General features: G+C 40.1%; 1 protein-coding gene across 2 annotated transcripts in view; it reads left to right on the top strand.

The window, feature by feature from the left end:
* Positions 1 to 17,605, top strand: part of LOC122918866 (complement factor H-like) — a 106,734-nt gene that overhangs the window by 60,775 nt on the left and 28,354 nt on the right. For both annotated transcript variants that reach the window (XM_044267794.1, XM_044267793.1), the window contains exon 10: positions 17,327 to 17,509. In XM_044267794.1, coding sequence (XP_044123729.1) covers positions 17,327 to 17,509 — 183 coding nt within the window. The remainder of the gene's footprint in view (positions 1 to 17,326; positions 17,510 to 17,605) is intronic.

Raw genomic sequence — 17,605 nt, 5'->3', positions numbered from 1 at the left:
TCTCCAAAGAGGCTACACCAACTTGCATTCCCACCAACAGTGGAAGAGGGTTCCCCTTTCTCCACATCCTCTCCAACACATGTTGTTTCCTGTTTTGTTAATTTTGGCCATTCTAACTGGTGTAAGGTGATATCTCAATGTGGTTTTAATTTGAATCTCCCTGAGGGCTAATGATGATGAGCATTTTTTCATGTGTCTGATAGCCATTTGTATGTCTTGATTGGAGAAGTGTCTGTTCATATCTTCTGCCCATTTTTTGATGTGTTTGTCTGTTTCGTGTGGGTTGAGTTTGAGGAGTTCATTATAGATCCTGGATATCAACCGTTTGTCTGTACTGTCATTTGCAAATATCTTGTCCCATTCCGTGGGTTGCCTCTTTGTTTTTTTGACTGTTTCCTTTGCTGTGCAGAAGCTTTTGATTTTGATGAAGTCCCAGAAGTTTATTTTTGCTTTTGTTTCCTTTGCCTTTGGAGACATATCTTGAAAGAAGTTGCTGTGGCTGATATCAAAGAGATTACTGCCTATGTTCTCCTCTAGGATTCTGATGGATTCCTGTCTCACGTTGAGGTCTTTTATCCATTTTGAGTTGATCTTTGTGTACGGTGTAAGAGAATGGTCGAGTTTCATTCTTCTACATATAGCTGTCCAGTTTTCCCAGCACCACTTATTGAAGAGACTGTCTTTTTTCCACTGTATATTTTTTTTCCTGTTTTGTCAAAGATTAATTGACCATAGAGTTGAGGGTCCATATCTGAGCTCTCTACTCTGTTCCACTGGTCTATGTGTCTGTTTTTATGCCAGTACCATGCTGTCTTGGTGATCACAGCTTTGTAATAAAGCTTGAAATCAGGTAAGGTGATGCCGCCAGCTTTATTTTTGTTTTTCAACATTTCCTTAGCTATTCGGGGTCTCTTCTGATTCCATACAAATTTTAGGATTATTTGCTCCAGCTCTTTGAAGAATGGCGGTGGAATTTTGATCGGAATGGCATTAAAAGTATAGATTGCTCTAGGCAGTATAGACATTTTAACAATGTTTATTCTTCCGATCCAAGAGCATGGAATGGTCTTCCATCTATTTGTGTCTTCTTCAATTTCTTTCATGAGTGTTCTGTAGTTCCTTGAGTACAGATCCTTTACCTCTTTGGTTAGGTTTATTCCCAGGTATCTTATGGTTCTTGGTGCTATAGTAAATGGAATCGATTCTCTAATTTCCCTTTCTGTGTTTTCATTGTTAGTGTATAAGAAAGCCACTGATTTCTGCACATTGACTTTGTATCCTGCCACGTTGCTGAATTGCTGTATGAGTTCTAGTAGTTTGGGGGTGGAGTCTTTTGGGTTTTCCATATAAGGAATCATGTCATCTGCGAAGAGAGAGAGTTTGACTTCTTCATTACCAATCTGGATACCTTTTATTTCTCTCTGTTGTCTGATTGCTGTTGCTAGGACTTCTAACACTATGTTGAACAAGAGTGGTGAAAGTGGGCATCCTTGTCTTGTTCCTGATCTCAATGGGAAGGCTGCGAGCTTTTTCCCGTTGAGGATGATATTTGCTGTGGGTCTTTCATAGATAGATTTGATGAGGTTCAGGAATGTTCCCTCTATCCCTATACTTTGAAGCGTTTTAATCAGGAACGGATGTTCGATTTTGTCAAATGCTTTTTCTGCATCAATTGAGAGGACCATGTGGTTCTTCTCTCGTCTCATATTAATTTGTTGTATCACATTGATTGATTTGCGAATGTTGAACCATCCTTGTAGCCCAGGGATGAATCCCACCTGATCATGGTGGATAATCTTTTTAATGTGCTGTTGGATCCTGTTGGCTAGGATCTTGTTGAGAATCTTAGCATCCATATTCATCAGTGATATTGGTCTGAAATTCTCCTTTTTGGTATGGTCCTTGCCTGGTTTGGGGATCAGGGTAATGCTGGCTTCATAGAAAGAGTCTGGAAGTTTTCCTTCTGCTTCAATTTTTTTAAACAGCTTCAGGAAAATAGGTGTTATTTCTTCTTGGAAGGTTTGGTAAAATTCCCCAGGGAATCCGTCAGGTCCTGGGCTCTTGTTTTTTGGGAGATTTTTGATCATTGATTCAATCTCGTTATTAGATATCGGTCTATTCAGGTTGTCGATTTCTTCCTGGTTCAATTTTGGTAGTTGATATTTTTCCAGCAATGCATCCATTTCATCGAGGTTTCTAAGCTTATTGGCATATAACTGTTCGTAATAACTTCTGATGATTGTTTCTACTTCCTTGGCGTTGGTTGTGATCTCTCCCTTTTCATTCATAATTTTATGAATTTGGGCTTTCTCTCTTTTCTTTTGGATTAGTGTAGCCAGTGGCTTATCGATCTTATTGATTCTTTCAAAAAACCAGCTTCTAGTTTCATTGATACGTTCTACTGTATCTCTGGTTTCTCCCTCATTGATCTCAGCTCTAATCTTGATATTTTCCCTTCTTATGTGTGGAGTTGGTTTGATTTGTTGTTGATCCTCCAGTTCTTTAAGGTGTAGAGACAGCTGGTGTGTTCTGGATTTTTCCATTCTTTTGAGCAAGGCTTGGATGGCTATATATTTTCCCCTTAGGACCGCCTTTGCTGTATCCCATAGGTTTTGGACCGAAGTGTCTTCATTCTCATTGGTTTCCATGAATTGTTTCAGTTCTTCTTTGATCTCCTGGTTGATCCAAGCATTCTTAAGCAAGGTGGTCTTTAGCTTCCAGGTGTTTGAGTTCCTTCGGAACTTTTCCTTGTGATTGAGCTCCAGTTTCAAAGCATTGTGATCTGAGAATATGCAGGGAATCATCTCAGTCTTTTGGTATCGGCTGAGTCCTGATTTGTGACCCAGTATGTGGTCTATTCTGGAGAAGGTTCCGTGTGCACTTGAGAAGAATGAGTATTCTGCTGTTTTAGGGTGGAATGTTCTGTATATATCTATGAGGTCCATCTGGTCCAATGTGTCATTCAATGCTCTTATTTCTTTATTGATTTTCTGCTTCGATGATCTGTCTAATTCTGAAAGAGGCATGTTAAGATCTCCTACGATTAGTGTATTCATATCAATATGACTCTTTATCTTGATTAACAGTTTTCTTAAGTAATTGGCTGCTCCCATATTGGGAGCATAGATATTTACAATTGTTAGATCATCTTGGTGGATAGTCCCTTTAAGGATTATGTAGTGTCCTTCTGTATCTCTGACTACAGTCTTTAGTTTGAAGTCTAATTTATCTGATATGAGAATCGCTACCCCAGCCTTCTTTTGAGTCCCATTGGCATGAAAGATGCTTCTCCACCCCTTCACTTTCAGTCTGCGTGTATCTTTAGGTTCAAAATGGGTCTCTTGTAGACAGCATATGGATGGGTCCTGTCGTTTTATCCAATCTGCAACCCTGTGCCATTTTATGGGTGCATTTAGGCCATTCACATTGAGAGTGATTATTGATAGATACGTTTTTATTGACATCGTGTTATCTTTGAAGTCTTTCTTTCTGTAGACTGTCTCTATATTTATGTTCAACGCTATTCTTGGGAATTTTCCTCTTTTATAGGACCCCCCTTAATACTTCCTGCAGCATCAGCTTGGTGGGTGCATAGTCTTTTAAGCCTTGCCGGTCTTGGAAACTCTTTATCTCTCCATCCATTTTGAATGTCAGTCTTGCTGGATAAAGTATTCTTGGCTGCATGTTCTTCTCATTTAGTGCCCTGAATATATCTTGCCAGCCTCTTCTGGCTTGCCAGGTCTCTGTGGACAGGTCTGACGTTACTCTGATGGGCTTCCCTCCTTAAGTAAGGAGCCTCTTTGCCCTGGCGGCTTTCAAGAGATTATACCTACAATTATAATTTCTCAATTTGACTATCAGGTGTCGTTATGTTTTTTTAGAGTGTATAATCTTGGGTGGAGACCGTTCAGCCTCTAGTACATGAACACTGGTTTCATTCGCGAGATTCGGAATATTTTCATGAAGGACTTGTTCCACGATATCTTCTAGACTTCTTTCTTTCTCCTCCCCTTCAGGAATTCCAATAATTCTGACGTTGGAATGCTTCATGGCATCATTTATTTCACTGATTCTGCTCTCGTGGGATCTAAGCTGTTTGTTCCAGGCTTGTTCCTGATACTTTCTATCTGTTTGTCTTCCAGATCACTAATTCTATCTTCTGTCTCAGTTACCCTAGCTTTGAGAGAATTTAGATTGGATTGGAACTCATTGAGAGCATTGTGGACCTCCTCCCTGGTAGCTTTAAGCTCCGCCCTAACATTGTGAACATCCTGTCTGGTCGCTTTCAGTTCGGCCCTAATCAATTCTGTTTGGTCATCCATGGCTTTCTCCAACCTAGCTATTGCCTGGATAATTGTTAGCCTGAATTCTCTTTCCAACATATTGTCTATGTTGATAGCTGTTAGCTCTGCTGCAGAAGGTCCATCCTCTGTATTTTTCTTCTGTTGGGCATTCCTCCTCCTAGTCATTTTGGTGGGAGAAGACTGAACAGATGTAGCTGGATGTATCAACTCTGGTGCAGTCAAGGTGCACCCTGGAACACTTCTGAGCAATCAGGATTCCCCACCCAAATGAGAGAGAAAAGAAAAGAAAAAGAGGAAAAGAAGAAAAAGAAAAACAAAAAAGAAAAAAGAGGGAGAGAGAGAGAGACAGGAAAGAAAGGGAAGATGAAAGAGAAGTTTCAGCCCTGATGGGCCCCAAGGTAAGATTTATGAAGTAGACAAACAAAAAGAGATAAAAAGACTGATACAATTATATGGCAAGAGAAAAAAAGAAAAAAAAATATATATATATATATATATATATATGCAAATAAAGAAAGAACCTCGTCAAAAAGAACCACAAGTGTAAAATTTATATGCTATCAGGACAAACACAAAAAACACAGAAAAACTGGTGGAAGAAGATGGGAGAGTTCTTATAAATTCTCAGTGTGTGCGAGGAAGGTTGTTTTGATTCTTCCTGGATGTATCTTGATGTCTTTGTTAAAGGACTCAACTTTCCTAAGATAAAGGGGATTAAAAATTGTTTACCTATAGGGGTATTATTGATTGGGTAACGGGGATTACTTTGAAGTTAACTCTATATGGATATTAGAGGATAAAAATAAAAAGGAATATATAGACTAAACTAAGCTAAAAATTTTTTTAAAAAGGGAATTCAAAAAATAAAAATGCAAAAGAAAAATTTAAGTGTATGTATCAAAAAGTTCAGGTTAGAAAGGTATTATGGAATTTGATGTACTGTACAGCTCACTGTGATGGTAAATAGGTTAAAAAAATTACCTATGTGTAAAAAAAATATAATAATAATAATAAAATAAAATAAAAAAATATGAACCGGAATAGTGGAAATGAGTGAACAATACAAGTTTTCCTATGAAGTAGTGGTGGTTCTCTTGTAGTCCTTTTTTTTTTTCTTTCTTTCTTGGTTTGTTTTCTGGGGGAGGGGCCTGCCACGTGGGTTGTCAGTCAATGATGTTTCCTGAGTTGAGTCCCCCTGCCCCCCTCAAGGGGGTGGGCTCTGGGGAAACTGGTTTTTTTTCAGGCTTTTGTTCTCTGGCGGTTTTTTTGCTTGTTCACTTTTGTCCCTCTCACCTTGACCGCCTTTGATGGTTTTTGTAGTATTAGAAGAAATCAAACCACACCCTGATCTCCGTCTCAGAGAGAAGCCTCAGTCTGGGTGCAGAAGCTGAATAAATTCCCCCTTGGCCGCTGGCAGCTCAGGTTCCAAGGTGCAGACCCTGGGGGCACAGGATTTTTTGCTCGTCCCCAAAGCCAAGGCAGTGGCGGCTGTCTGGGAGCTCCGGACCGCCAGAAAGGTTCCAAGCAGCGATCGCACACTGAGATTTTGCCGCCAGCCCGGGCTGGGAGTGCCCGGCTTGCGCGCACCTCTTTTCAGAGGCGGCTATGGGTTGGGCGTGCGTCTGGGGCACTGAGAACGGGGCGCGGGTCCGTGAGCCCCAGGCTGGGCTTTTGCGCGCCTCTGTCCGGGGAAGAGTTTCGCGCGCCGCGCGTGGCTTAGGCTTTGAAACAATGGCGCGGGTCAAGGAGCGCCCGCCGGGCCTCAGTAATTCAGGGGAGAGTGAGGGACGTGCGCGTGTATCTCAAGCTTTGTGGTAGGGCTAGTGCGCGTTCCGCAGACCGGCGCGGCTCCCATCCCCTCACAGAAGCCGGAACCCACGCGCTCTGGGGCGCGCTGGCGGCTTAGGGACCAGGAGCGGTTTCTCCGCCGCACTCTCTCTGCCTCAGCACCGGGGAGGCCGTCTGGGACCGGGGACTTAAGCCCCTCTCCCTAGCCGCTCCAATTCCCACAATTTCCCCCCACGATCCTTTGCTCTTTTGGAGTGCTTTCAATCAGTCTCCGGGTTACTGCTGGTCCCCAGACACAGGGCGCTCTGGCTCGGATTGGGGTATTACTTTCCCACTGGTCGCCACTGGTGGCTCCCTCCCCCTTTTGTTTATCTTCCGATATCAGTCCGCTGTTCCCATGCCGCTTTACCTGCTCACTGGCGTCTTCTGCCCCTGTAGTGATCCAGACGTGTATAATTCTGATCTCAGGCTGATTTCATGGGTGATCGGAGTTCTTTGGTAGGTAATCAGCTCACTTTGGGGTACTGGCTGAAAAGACGCCTCTTCCTACTACCCCGCCATCTTGTCCCCCCCGCTTTCAGGAGCTTTTGTTCCCTGAGCGCTTTCCGTAGAGTTCCAGAGGACAGGAATACAAATGGCGGCCTCCTGGTCTCCGGCCTGGAGGAGCCGAGAGCCCGGGGCCCGCTCCCCAGTGCGCCCTCAGCGAACAGCTCCTAGTAACTCCAGTCTGCCTAACCTCCGGCCACGCTCCGAGCTCACTGATCCTGCGACCGGTTCAAGGCAACACCGAGCTGTGAGCTTACTGTTGGCTCTATCTCTGCAGCCGGCTTTCCCGTTCCAATATCCGCAAGCTCTGCAGCACTCAGACACCCCAGATCCTTCTGTGACCCTGCGAGACCTGAGGCCACGCTGACCCTGTGTGGGCTTCACCTCGGTTTAGCCTCTGGAGCGATGTCCCTCAGCGGAACAGACTTTTAAAGGTCCTGATTTTGTGCTCCGTTGCTCTGCTGCTTGCCGGGAGCTGGCCCCTCCCCCGCCAGTCCTACCTTTCAGAAAGTGGTTGTTTTTCTGTTTCTAGAATTGCTGTTCTTCTCTTCGATCTGCTGATGGATTTGCAGGTGTTTGCAATCTTTAGATAAGCTCTCTAGCTGATCTCCTGCTAGCTGAAGTCCTCTGTTGTATTTTTAATTTCATTCATTGTATTCTTCAGTTACAGAATTTAAGTTTGGTTCCTTTCATGATTTCTATTTCATCGTTTTCCTGATTTCTTTGAATTCTCTTTCTGTGTTTTCTTATAGCTCACTGAGCTTCCTTAAAACTACTACTTTGAATTCTTTATCAGAAAAAATCATAGACCTTCATTTTTGGGGGTAAGTTACTGGAATATTATTGTCTTCCTTTGGTGGTGTCATGCTTCCTTGATTTTTCATGTCCCTTAAAGTCTTGCCTTGCTGTCTTCATCTTTGAAGAAGCTCCTACTCCCTTTAGTCTTTCCTGGAACTAGAGAGACTTGGGAGAGAAATACTTTCTGTCACACCTGTTAGGGATCTGAGGCTTTTTAAAGAACATTTTAATGGATACATCTGCTCCCTATGTTTAGCTACAATTTGTTGGGGGGGGTATTCTTGGATTGTATGCCTTCTTTCAACCCTGCAAAGCCAGTCAGGGTCCTGACAGCTTCGTGTTTGCTGGGTGCAAAGCTGAATGCTCAACTATGTGCTTTCTGCCATTCCTGTGGGGTCAGTTTGGCCTTCTAGGTATGCTCACTAGGCATCTAAAAATTGCTGCTTTCACTACCTTTGGGGCATACACAAGGAGCTGACCAACGGATAGTGGGTGTGCAGAATGTTGGGGGTGCTATTAGGTGAGGAGGATCAGCAGGCCAGTCATCCCCAGTGGTTAGTGTGAAGAAGTTAATAGGATCTTTGTCCCTTGATGACTTCTGAGGCTTGATTGCTGTGCTCCAAGCCTTCCCCAATCCCATCAGTCATGAAGATCACCTGAGTTTTCTGGATGTGGTGAGAAAGAAATGGGTCTTTTGGTCAGAGACCCACACAGCTGAGGAAGCCAGACTCTAACTCATACACCCTTTGTCCCAGTGGAGAAGTTGCAGGCTGAATGGGTCTTTCCTGGCACTGAACTGTGCCAGTTTTGGGGGAGGAGTGACTCAGATCATTAAAACTGTTCCTCTCACCCACTTCAATGCACCCACTCTTGGATCTTCTTGCCATACCGGTGTGCTGAAACTTCTGCTAGATTCCAAAATTCCCAGAAAGATGCTGTTGTCTGTGTGTGATTGTCAAAATTGGTGTTCTTTGACTGGAAAAATAGAAATTTGTATTCTGGCATCTTGCTGGTGTCAGTCTATTTTTTTTCTAGATTGAATGTATGTATGTATTTAAGTTTTTATTTTAATGTCAGTTGGTTAACATATAGTGTTATATGAGCTTCAGGTGTATGAAGCTTTCCAAAATGAAAGATAAATAGAATTATCTCTGTTTGTAGATGACATATATAGAGAAAACCCAAAGACTCCACCAAAAAAAGAAAAAGTAATAATTAATAAATGAAGTCAATAAATTTGCAGGATACAAAATCAATACACAAAAATCTGCTGTGTAACGAATAATGAACTATCGGAAAGAAATTTTAAAAACAGTACCATTTACGGGGCACCGGGTGGCTCAGTGGGTTAAAACCTCTGCCTTTGGCTGGGGTTATGATCCCAGGGTCGTGGAATCGAACCCCACATCGGGCTCTCTGCTCAGCGGGGAGCCTGCTTCCTCCTCTCTCTCTGCCTGCCTCTCTGCCTACTTGTGATATCTTTCTCTCTATCAAATAAATAAATAAAATCTTTTTTTAAGCACTATTTACAATAGCATAAAAATAAGATACCTAGGAATAAATCTGTCTAAAGAGATGAAAGACTTGTATCCTGAAACCAATAAGACAATGATGAAATAAGTTGAAGAAGATATAAATAAATGGAAAGATAGTCTATGTTCATGGATTAGATGAATTAATATTGTTAAAATATGCATACTACCCAAAGCTATTAATAGACACAATTCTTGTCAAGATAGCACTGGCATTTTTCACAGAAGTAGAATAAATAATCCTAAAATTTACATGGAACCACAAAGACTCCCAAAGAGCCAAAGCAATCTTGAGAAAGAAAAGCTAAGATGAAGGAAATGAAGAGCAAAGCTGAAAGCATTATGCTTCCTAATTTCAAACTATATTATAAAGTGATTAAAATGAAGATGATATCTTATTGGCTGATCAACAGAATAAAAATAGAAGCCAGAAATAAACTCACAGATATATCCTTATTTAAAATTTGACAAGAGAGCCAAGAACACACATGAAGAAAGTAAAATCTTCAGTAAATAGTGTTGGGAAAGCTGGATATCCACAAGCCAAAGAAAAAAAGAAAGAAAGAAAGAAAACACAATATTAAAACACTAATGAAAATTAACTCTAGATGAATTAAAGACTTAACCATGACTTGAAACTATAGAAGTCCTAGAAGATACGTATCTTCTTGACATTGGTCTTGGTAATTATATTTTTTGAACATGATATCAAAGCACAGACAGCAAAGCTGAAATAAATAAAGCTATATCAAGTGAAAAGATTTGTACTCAGCAAATCAAAAAAATGAAAAGGAAATGAATGGAATGGGAGAAAATATTTGCAAACCATAGATCTGAGTGTGTGTGTGTGTGTGTGTGTGTGTATCAAAACCACATATTGAGATCAAAACCACAATGAACTATCACCTCATACCTGTCAAAATGGCTTTTACCAAAAAGACAAGAGATAACAAATGTTGGTGAGAATGTGGAGTAAAGGGAATACTTGTATACTCTGTGTGGGAATGCAATATGTTATAGGCATATGCAAAACAGTATGGAATTCCCCAAGAAGTTAATAGAACTGCCATATAATACAGCATTCTCATATCTGGGTATATATCTGAAGGAAATGAAATCAGTGTCTTAAAGAAATATCTGTGCCATTGTGTTCATTATAGCTTGATTCACAATAGCCAACATATAGAAACAACCTAAGTGTCCATTGCTGTTGAATGGATAAGGAAGATGTGATATATAGATATATATATGTACAATGGAATATTATTCAACCACGAGATAAAAGAGAATCTTGATATTTACAACAACATGGTCAAACTTAGAGGACAATATGTTAAACGTAATAAGCCAGAGATAGACAAATACTTCATGATTAAACTTGTAGATAAAATCAAAAAAGAAGAAAGAAAAGTTCAAAATCATAGAAGTAGAGAGTAGAATGGTAATTATCAGGGGCTTGAAGTTGAGGGAAATGAGACGTTTGTCCAAGTCTGTAAGCCTTCAGTTATAAGATGAATAAATCTGAAGATCTAAGGTACAGTATGATGACTGTAGTTAGTAATAATGTATTGCATAGCTGAAATTTGTTAAAAGAGTAGATATTAAGCATTCCAACTACAAAATAATAATAATAATAAGTATGTGAGGTGATTAATGTGATTTTTAAAATCATATCCAAATGTATATGTGTATCAAATCATCTTATTGTACACTTTATATATACAATTTTTTCAATTATATTTCAACAAAGTAAGAAGGAAAACCTATAATAGACACACAAAAGATAAGGAGATAAGAAAAAGTAAATAACTATAAGGCAAAGAAAGTCATCAAAAGTGGAAGATATTGAAAAAAGCAATTGCAAAACAGAAGACAATTAGCCAAAGTTAACTAGTGAGTGTTCACCTATCAATAATTCCTTTAAATGTAAATGGATTAAACTTACCTATTAAAAGGAATACAGTACCTGAATAAGTAAAAAACAAGAACTCACTTTAGATTTAAAGACACAATAGGTTAAAAGTAAAGGAATGGAAGAAGGCATTTCATGTAAATGGCAACCAAAGAATGTTGGAGTGGCTATACTTCTTTCAGAAAAATTTTAAATTGGGGCACCTGGGTGGCTCAGTGGGTTAGAGCCTCTGCCTTCAGTTTGGGTCATGGTCCTGGGGTCCTGGTGTAAGGGCCTATTCAGCCAGAGCAGCCCCGCCCTGGTTGAACAGCCATTTTGTTGTTTATGCAGTAAAACCTAAATTGACTCTGCTCCCCCCCCCCAGGGGGACATACTTAAAAGCAAGTCCAGGAAACCAGTCCCAGGTAACAAAGCCCAAATACAAGGATGAGTCAGGTCAGGTGGAGACATTCAATCAGTGGGGGAGCATACTGTCCCCTAGCTACCAAGGAGTATGGGCACTGTCCTTTGGGTGTCTTTTGGGCACCTATTCTAAGGTGATAGGCTAGTTCAAATAGCTACTATGGGGTGAATTGTAGTGCAATTGGCCACCCGTGTGTGACCTAGCATGACTGTGCAGCTTTCTCTGTGTATTGCAATCTTATTGGCCACATGTGTGTGTCCAGGCTGTATAAAAGGCCACATGGCCTTCGCTCTATAAAAGTTAGCCTGTGAGGCAGGGAGGGGTCGCCCTCTCTGTAAGAGACTGTCCCGAATGGTCAGTTTGATTCTCGATGCTTGGTGTGAAATAAAACTTTGCTTGACTTTCACTTTGTATCAAACTCACTCCTTTAATCATGGACCCATTATTGGGGGACCCAACATTGGGGAACCCAACACTGGGATCGAGCCCCGCATCAGGCACTCTGCTCAGTGGGGTCTGTTTCCTTCTCTCTCTGCCTGCCTCTCTGCCTACTTGTGATTTCTGTCTGCCAAATAAATAAATCTTTTTTAAAAAATTAAAAATTGACTTTGTCTAAACTGGAAGATGTAGCTATTTTCAACATGGCAATTTTCAATATTGTGGATGCAACATTGGAACTCCTAAATATGTAAATCAAATATTGACAGATCTAAAAGGAGATTGATAGCAACACAATAATATTAGAAGATTTCAATACCCGACTTTGAATAATAGATAGCAAACCCAGACATAAATTCAAGAAAGAAGTTCTATATTTGAACAACAATATAAACAAAATGGACCTAAGATATATATGGAATTTTTCACCCAACAGTGGAAGAGTGCATTCTCCTCAACTGCACATGAAAGATTCTATACAGTATCTTTTTCAACCACAGTGGAGTAAAACTAGAAATCAGTAACACCAAAAAGAATGAGAAAATTCACAAATGAAAAGAAAACAGCACACTCTCAAACATCAATTGGGTCAAAGAAGAAAGTGCAAGAGAATTTTTTAAAATATCCTAAGACGAGGGGCTACTGGGTGGCTCAGTGGGTTAAGCCACTGCCTTCGGCTCAGGTCATGATCTCAGGGTCGTGGGATCGAGTCCCGCATCAGGCTCTCTGCTCAGCAGGGAGCCTGCTTCCTCCTCTCTCTCTGCCTGCCTCTCTGCCTACTTGTGATCTCTCTCTGTCAAATAAATAAATAAATAATCTTTTAAAAAAAAAAAAAAGAATCTACCTTTGGCTTGGGTCATGAACCCAAGGTCCTGGGATCGAGTCCCACATTGGGCTCCTTGCTCAGTGGGGAGCTTGCTTCTCCCTCCCTCACTCCCCTTGCTTGTGTTCCCTCTCTGGCTGTGTCTCCTCTCTCTGTCAAATACATAAATAAAATCTTTTTTTTTCAATTTATTTATTTTCAGTAAAACATTATTCATTATTTTTTCACCACAACCAGTGCTCCTTGCAAGCCGTGCCCTCTATAATACCCACCACCTGGTAACCCAACCTCCCACCCCCCTGCCACTTCAAACCCCTCAGATTGTTTTTCAGAGTCCATAGTCTCTCATGGTTCACCTCCCCTTCCAATTTACCCAAATTCCCTACTCCTCTCTAACGCCCCTTGTCCTCCATGCTATTTGTTATGCTCCACAAATAAGTGAAACCATATGATAATTGACTCTCTCTGCTTGACTTTCACTCAGCATAATCTCTTTCAGTCCCATCCATGTTGCTACAAAAGTTGAAAAAATAATGAATACTGTTTTTCTGAAAATAAATAAATTGGAAAAAAAAAAGTTGGGTATTCATCCTTTCTGATGGAGGCATAATACTCCATAGTGTATATGGACCACATCCTCTTTATCCATTCATCTGTTGAAGGGCATCTTGGTTCTTTCCATAGTTTGGCGAACGTGGCCATTGCTGCTATAAATATTGGGGTACAGATGGCCCTTCTTTTCACGACATCTGTGTCCTTGGGGTAAATACCCAGGAGTGCAATTGCAGGGTCATAGGGAAGCTCTATTTTTAATTTCTTGAGGAATCTCCACACTGTTCTCCAAAGAGGCTGTACCAACTTGCATTCTCACCAACAGTGGAAGAGGGTTCCCCTTTCTTGACATCCTCTCCAACACATGTTGTTTCCTGTTTTGTTAATTTTGGCCACTCTAACTGGTGTAAGGTGATATCTCAATGTGGTTTTCTTTTCCCATTTTATTTATTTTCAGAAAAACATTATTCATTATTTTTTCGCCACACCCAGTGCTCCATGCAAGCCGTGCCCTCTGTAATACCCACCACTAGTACCCCAACCTCCCACCCCCCCGCCACTTCAAACCCCTCAAACTGTTTTTTAGAGTCCATAGTCTCTCATGGTTCACCTCCCCTTCCAATTTACCCAAATTCCCTACTCCTCTCCAATGCCCCCCGTCCTCCATGCTATTTGTTATGCTCCACAAATAAGTGAAACCATATGATAATTGACTCTCTCTGCTTGACTTATTTCACTCAGCATAACCTCTTTCAGTACCATCCATGTTGCTACAAAAGTTGGGTATTCATCCTTTCTGGTGGAGGCATAATACTCCATAGTGTATATGGACCACATCTTCCTTATCCATTCATCCGTTGAAGGGCATCTTGGTTCTTTCCACAGTTTGGCGACCGTGGCCATTGCTGCTATAAACATTGGGGTACAGATGGCCCTTCTTTTCACGACATCTGTGTCTTTGGGGTAAATACCCAGGAGTGCAATTGCAGGGTCATAGGGAAGCTCTATTTTTAATTTCCTGAGGAATCTCCACACTGTTCTCCAAAGAGGCTACACCAACTTGCATTCCCACCAACAGTGGAAGAGGGTTCCCCTTTCTCCACATCCTCTCCAACACATGTTGTTTCCTGTTTTGTTAATTTTAGCCATTCTAACTGGTATAGGGTGATATCTCAATGTGGTTTTAATTTGAATCTCCCTGAGGGCTAATGATGATGAGCATTTTTTCATGTGTCTGATAGCCATTTGTATGTCTTGATTGGAGAAGTGTCTGTTCATATCTTCTGCCCATTTTTTGATGTGTTTGCCTGTTTCGTGTGGGTTGAGTTTGAGGAGTTCATTATAGATCCTGGATATCAACCTTTTGTCTGTACTGTCATTTGCAAAGTATAGGGATACAGGGAACATTCCTGAACCTCATCAAATCTATCTATGAAAGACCCACAGCAAATATCATCCTCAATGGGAAAAAGCTTGCAGCCTTCCCGTTGAGATCAGGAAGAAGACAAGGATGCCCACTTTCACCACTCTTGTTCAACATAGTGTTAGAAGTCCTAGCAACAGCAATCAGACAACAGAGAGAAATAAAAGGTATCCAGATTGGTAATGAAGAAGTCAAACTCTCTCTCTTCGCAGATGACATGATTCTTTATATGGAAAACCCAAAAGACTCCACCCCCAAACTACTAGAACTCATACAGCAATTCAGCAACGTGGCAGGATACAAAGTCAATGTGCAGAAATCAGTGGCTTTCTTATACACTAACAATGAAAACACAGAAAGGGAAATTAGAGAATCGATTCCATTTACTATAGCACCAAGAACCATAAGATACCTGGGAATAAACCTAACCAAAGAGGTAAAGGATCTGTACTCAAGGAACTACAGAACACTCATGAAAGAAATTGAAGAAGACACAAATAGATGGAAGACCATTCCATGCTCTTGGATCCGAAGAATAAACATTGTTAAAATGTCTATACTGCCTAGAGCAATCTATACTTTTAATGCCATTCCGATCAAAATTCCACCGCCATTCTTCAAAGAGCTGGAGCAAATAATCCTAAAATTTGTATGGAATCAGAAGAGACCCCGAATCGCTAAGGAAATGTTGAAAAACAAAAATAAAGCTGGCGGCATCACCTTACCTGATTTCAAGCTTTATTACAAAGCTGTGATCACCAAGACAGCATGGTACTGGCATAAAAACAGACACATAGACCAGTGGAACAGAGTAGAGAGCCCTGATATGGACCCTCAACTCTATGGTCAATTAATCTTTGACAAAACAGGAAAAAAATATACAGTGGAAAAAAGACAGTCTCTTCAATAAGTGGTGCTGGGAAAACTGGACAGCTATATGTAGAAGAATGAAACTCGACCATTCTCTTACACCGTACACAAAGATCAACTCAAAATGGATAAAAGACCCCAACGTGAGACAGGAATCCATCAGAATCCTAGAGGAGAACATAGGCAGTAATCTCTTTGATATCAGCCACAGCAACTTCTTTCAAGATATGTCTCCAAAGGCAAAGGAAACAAAAGCAAAAATAAACTTCTGGGACTTCATCAAAATCAAAAGCTTCTGCACAGCAAAGGAAACAGTCAAAAAAACAAAGAGGCAACCCACGGAATGGGAGAAGATATTTGCAAATAAAATCTTTTTTAACAAAAATCTTGAGACAAATGAAAATAAAAACACAATGTAACAAAATTTAGAAATGCTGCAAAATCAATGGGAAGAGGGAAGTTTTTAATGACAAATGCCTACATTAAAATAGAAGATCTTATATAAACTACCCAACATTATACCTCAAGAAACAAAGGAAAAACAAAATAAGTCCAAAATTAGAGGGAGGAAATAATAAAAATTAGAGCACAAATAAATCAAATAGAAAATAATAAAGCACCCTATTCTACCATCTCCCTAAAAACAGTCTGTATTTTCAAATTTATGTATATGTTGGGTTCTCTTTGGTTTTTTTTCTAATTTCTTAAAGCAGAAACAATGAGTCAATAGGCTGTCTACTCTTTTCTATCATAGTTATATAATAGTAAAATTTCCCTCTCAGCACTACTTTAGTACCATCTCACAAAATTTTATTTAAAATGTTTTTCTTAATATTCAATTGAAAAGACTTAATGTCTTTTTTAATGTATTTTTTTTAAGTAAGCTCCATGCCCAGCTTAGAGTCCAACACTGGGCTTGAACTCACAGCCCTGAGATCAAGACCTGAGCTGAGAACAAGAGTCTGATGCTCAACCAACTGAGCCACACAGTTACTGAAAAACAGTCTGAGGGGTTTGAAGTGGCGGGGGGGTGGGAGGTTGGGGTACCAGGTGGTGGGTATTATAGAGGGCACGGCTTGCATGGAGCACTGGGTGTGGTGAAAAAATAATGAATACTGTTTTTCTGAAAATAAATAAATTGGGAAAAAAATTATATACTTTAATTCCATATCCTGAGTGTTAGGTGTCTCACATGAAGGAATAAAATTACCAATTATGAAAAAATATATACTCCATGTCTTCTCCTTTGATTTCTTCTTCATCCATGGGCTAGTCAATAAATAAAGCTGAATTTTGTGAAGAGACCTGGTAACTGACAGAAGTCTTCTTTTTGTTTCAAGTGAAGTTATACATAATTTGAGGATTATCATTTTGGTATTAGAAGATAAATGAATGTAATGTGTTAATCTGTGTCATACTCATCAAACTCCATTTATCCATGTGGTTTCAAGCACACAGTTATGATGACAAACACTTCAAATTCTCAGAATTGTAGTAGCTATGGTGGCAGATTCTCTGAGATCACCACCAGATCGAGATATCTCAATTAGTTAACTGAATGCTGGGGTTGCTAAAGAGATGCTAAGCACTCAATATTTAAAACAAGTTCCTGGAGAGGATCCATTGCCAGTATAATTCTGGAATGCTGTAGGATTCCAGATCCATTAGACAAATTTCTAATATTTTCCTAGAAGGGATTCTGAGTATTCTAAATTTTGCTTCTTTATTCCTAAAAAAAAATTTTTTTTAATGAACTATCCTGATTTAATGTCTTTGGAAACACATAGCTTATTTTCTCTGTCTCAAGAATTTGGGTAATTTGGATTTTCTGGGTTTTCATCTATAAATGACTCCTCATTTTTTATATTGCTACATTATTTGAGCCTTCATAAAAACATTTATATGCTTATCTTTTCCTTGTACTTTCTCCCTTTCAGAAAGATGTTTAAAATCAGAGATAACAATTGAAAATGGATTTTTTTCTGAATCTGTACATGAATATTCCTTGAATAAAGAAACAAAATATCAGTGTAAATCAGGATATGTAACACCAGATGGTAAAACTTCAGGATCAATTACATGTCTGGAAAGTGGATGGTCTCGTCAACCCACATGTATTAGTGAGTATTTTATGTTCATATTCATTATCCTGATGATCATTGTGCAAAAGTTTACTTTAACTTAATTCTTCTCTGCAGGCAAGGGCTGACGTGGTT

This window comes from Neovison vison, chromosome 10 (genome assembly GCF_020171115.1).
Source record: "Neovison vison isolate M4711 chromosome 10, ASM_NN_V1, whole genome shotgun sequence".
Lineage (NCBI taxonomy): Eukaryota > Metazoa > Chordata > Mammalia > Carnivora > Mustelidae > Neogale > Neogale vison.
The sequence above is the reverse complement of the archived record's forward strand: the minus strand, read 5'-3'. Positions and strand labels throughout refer to the sequence as shown.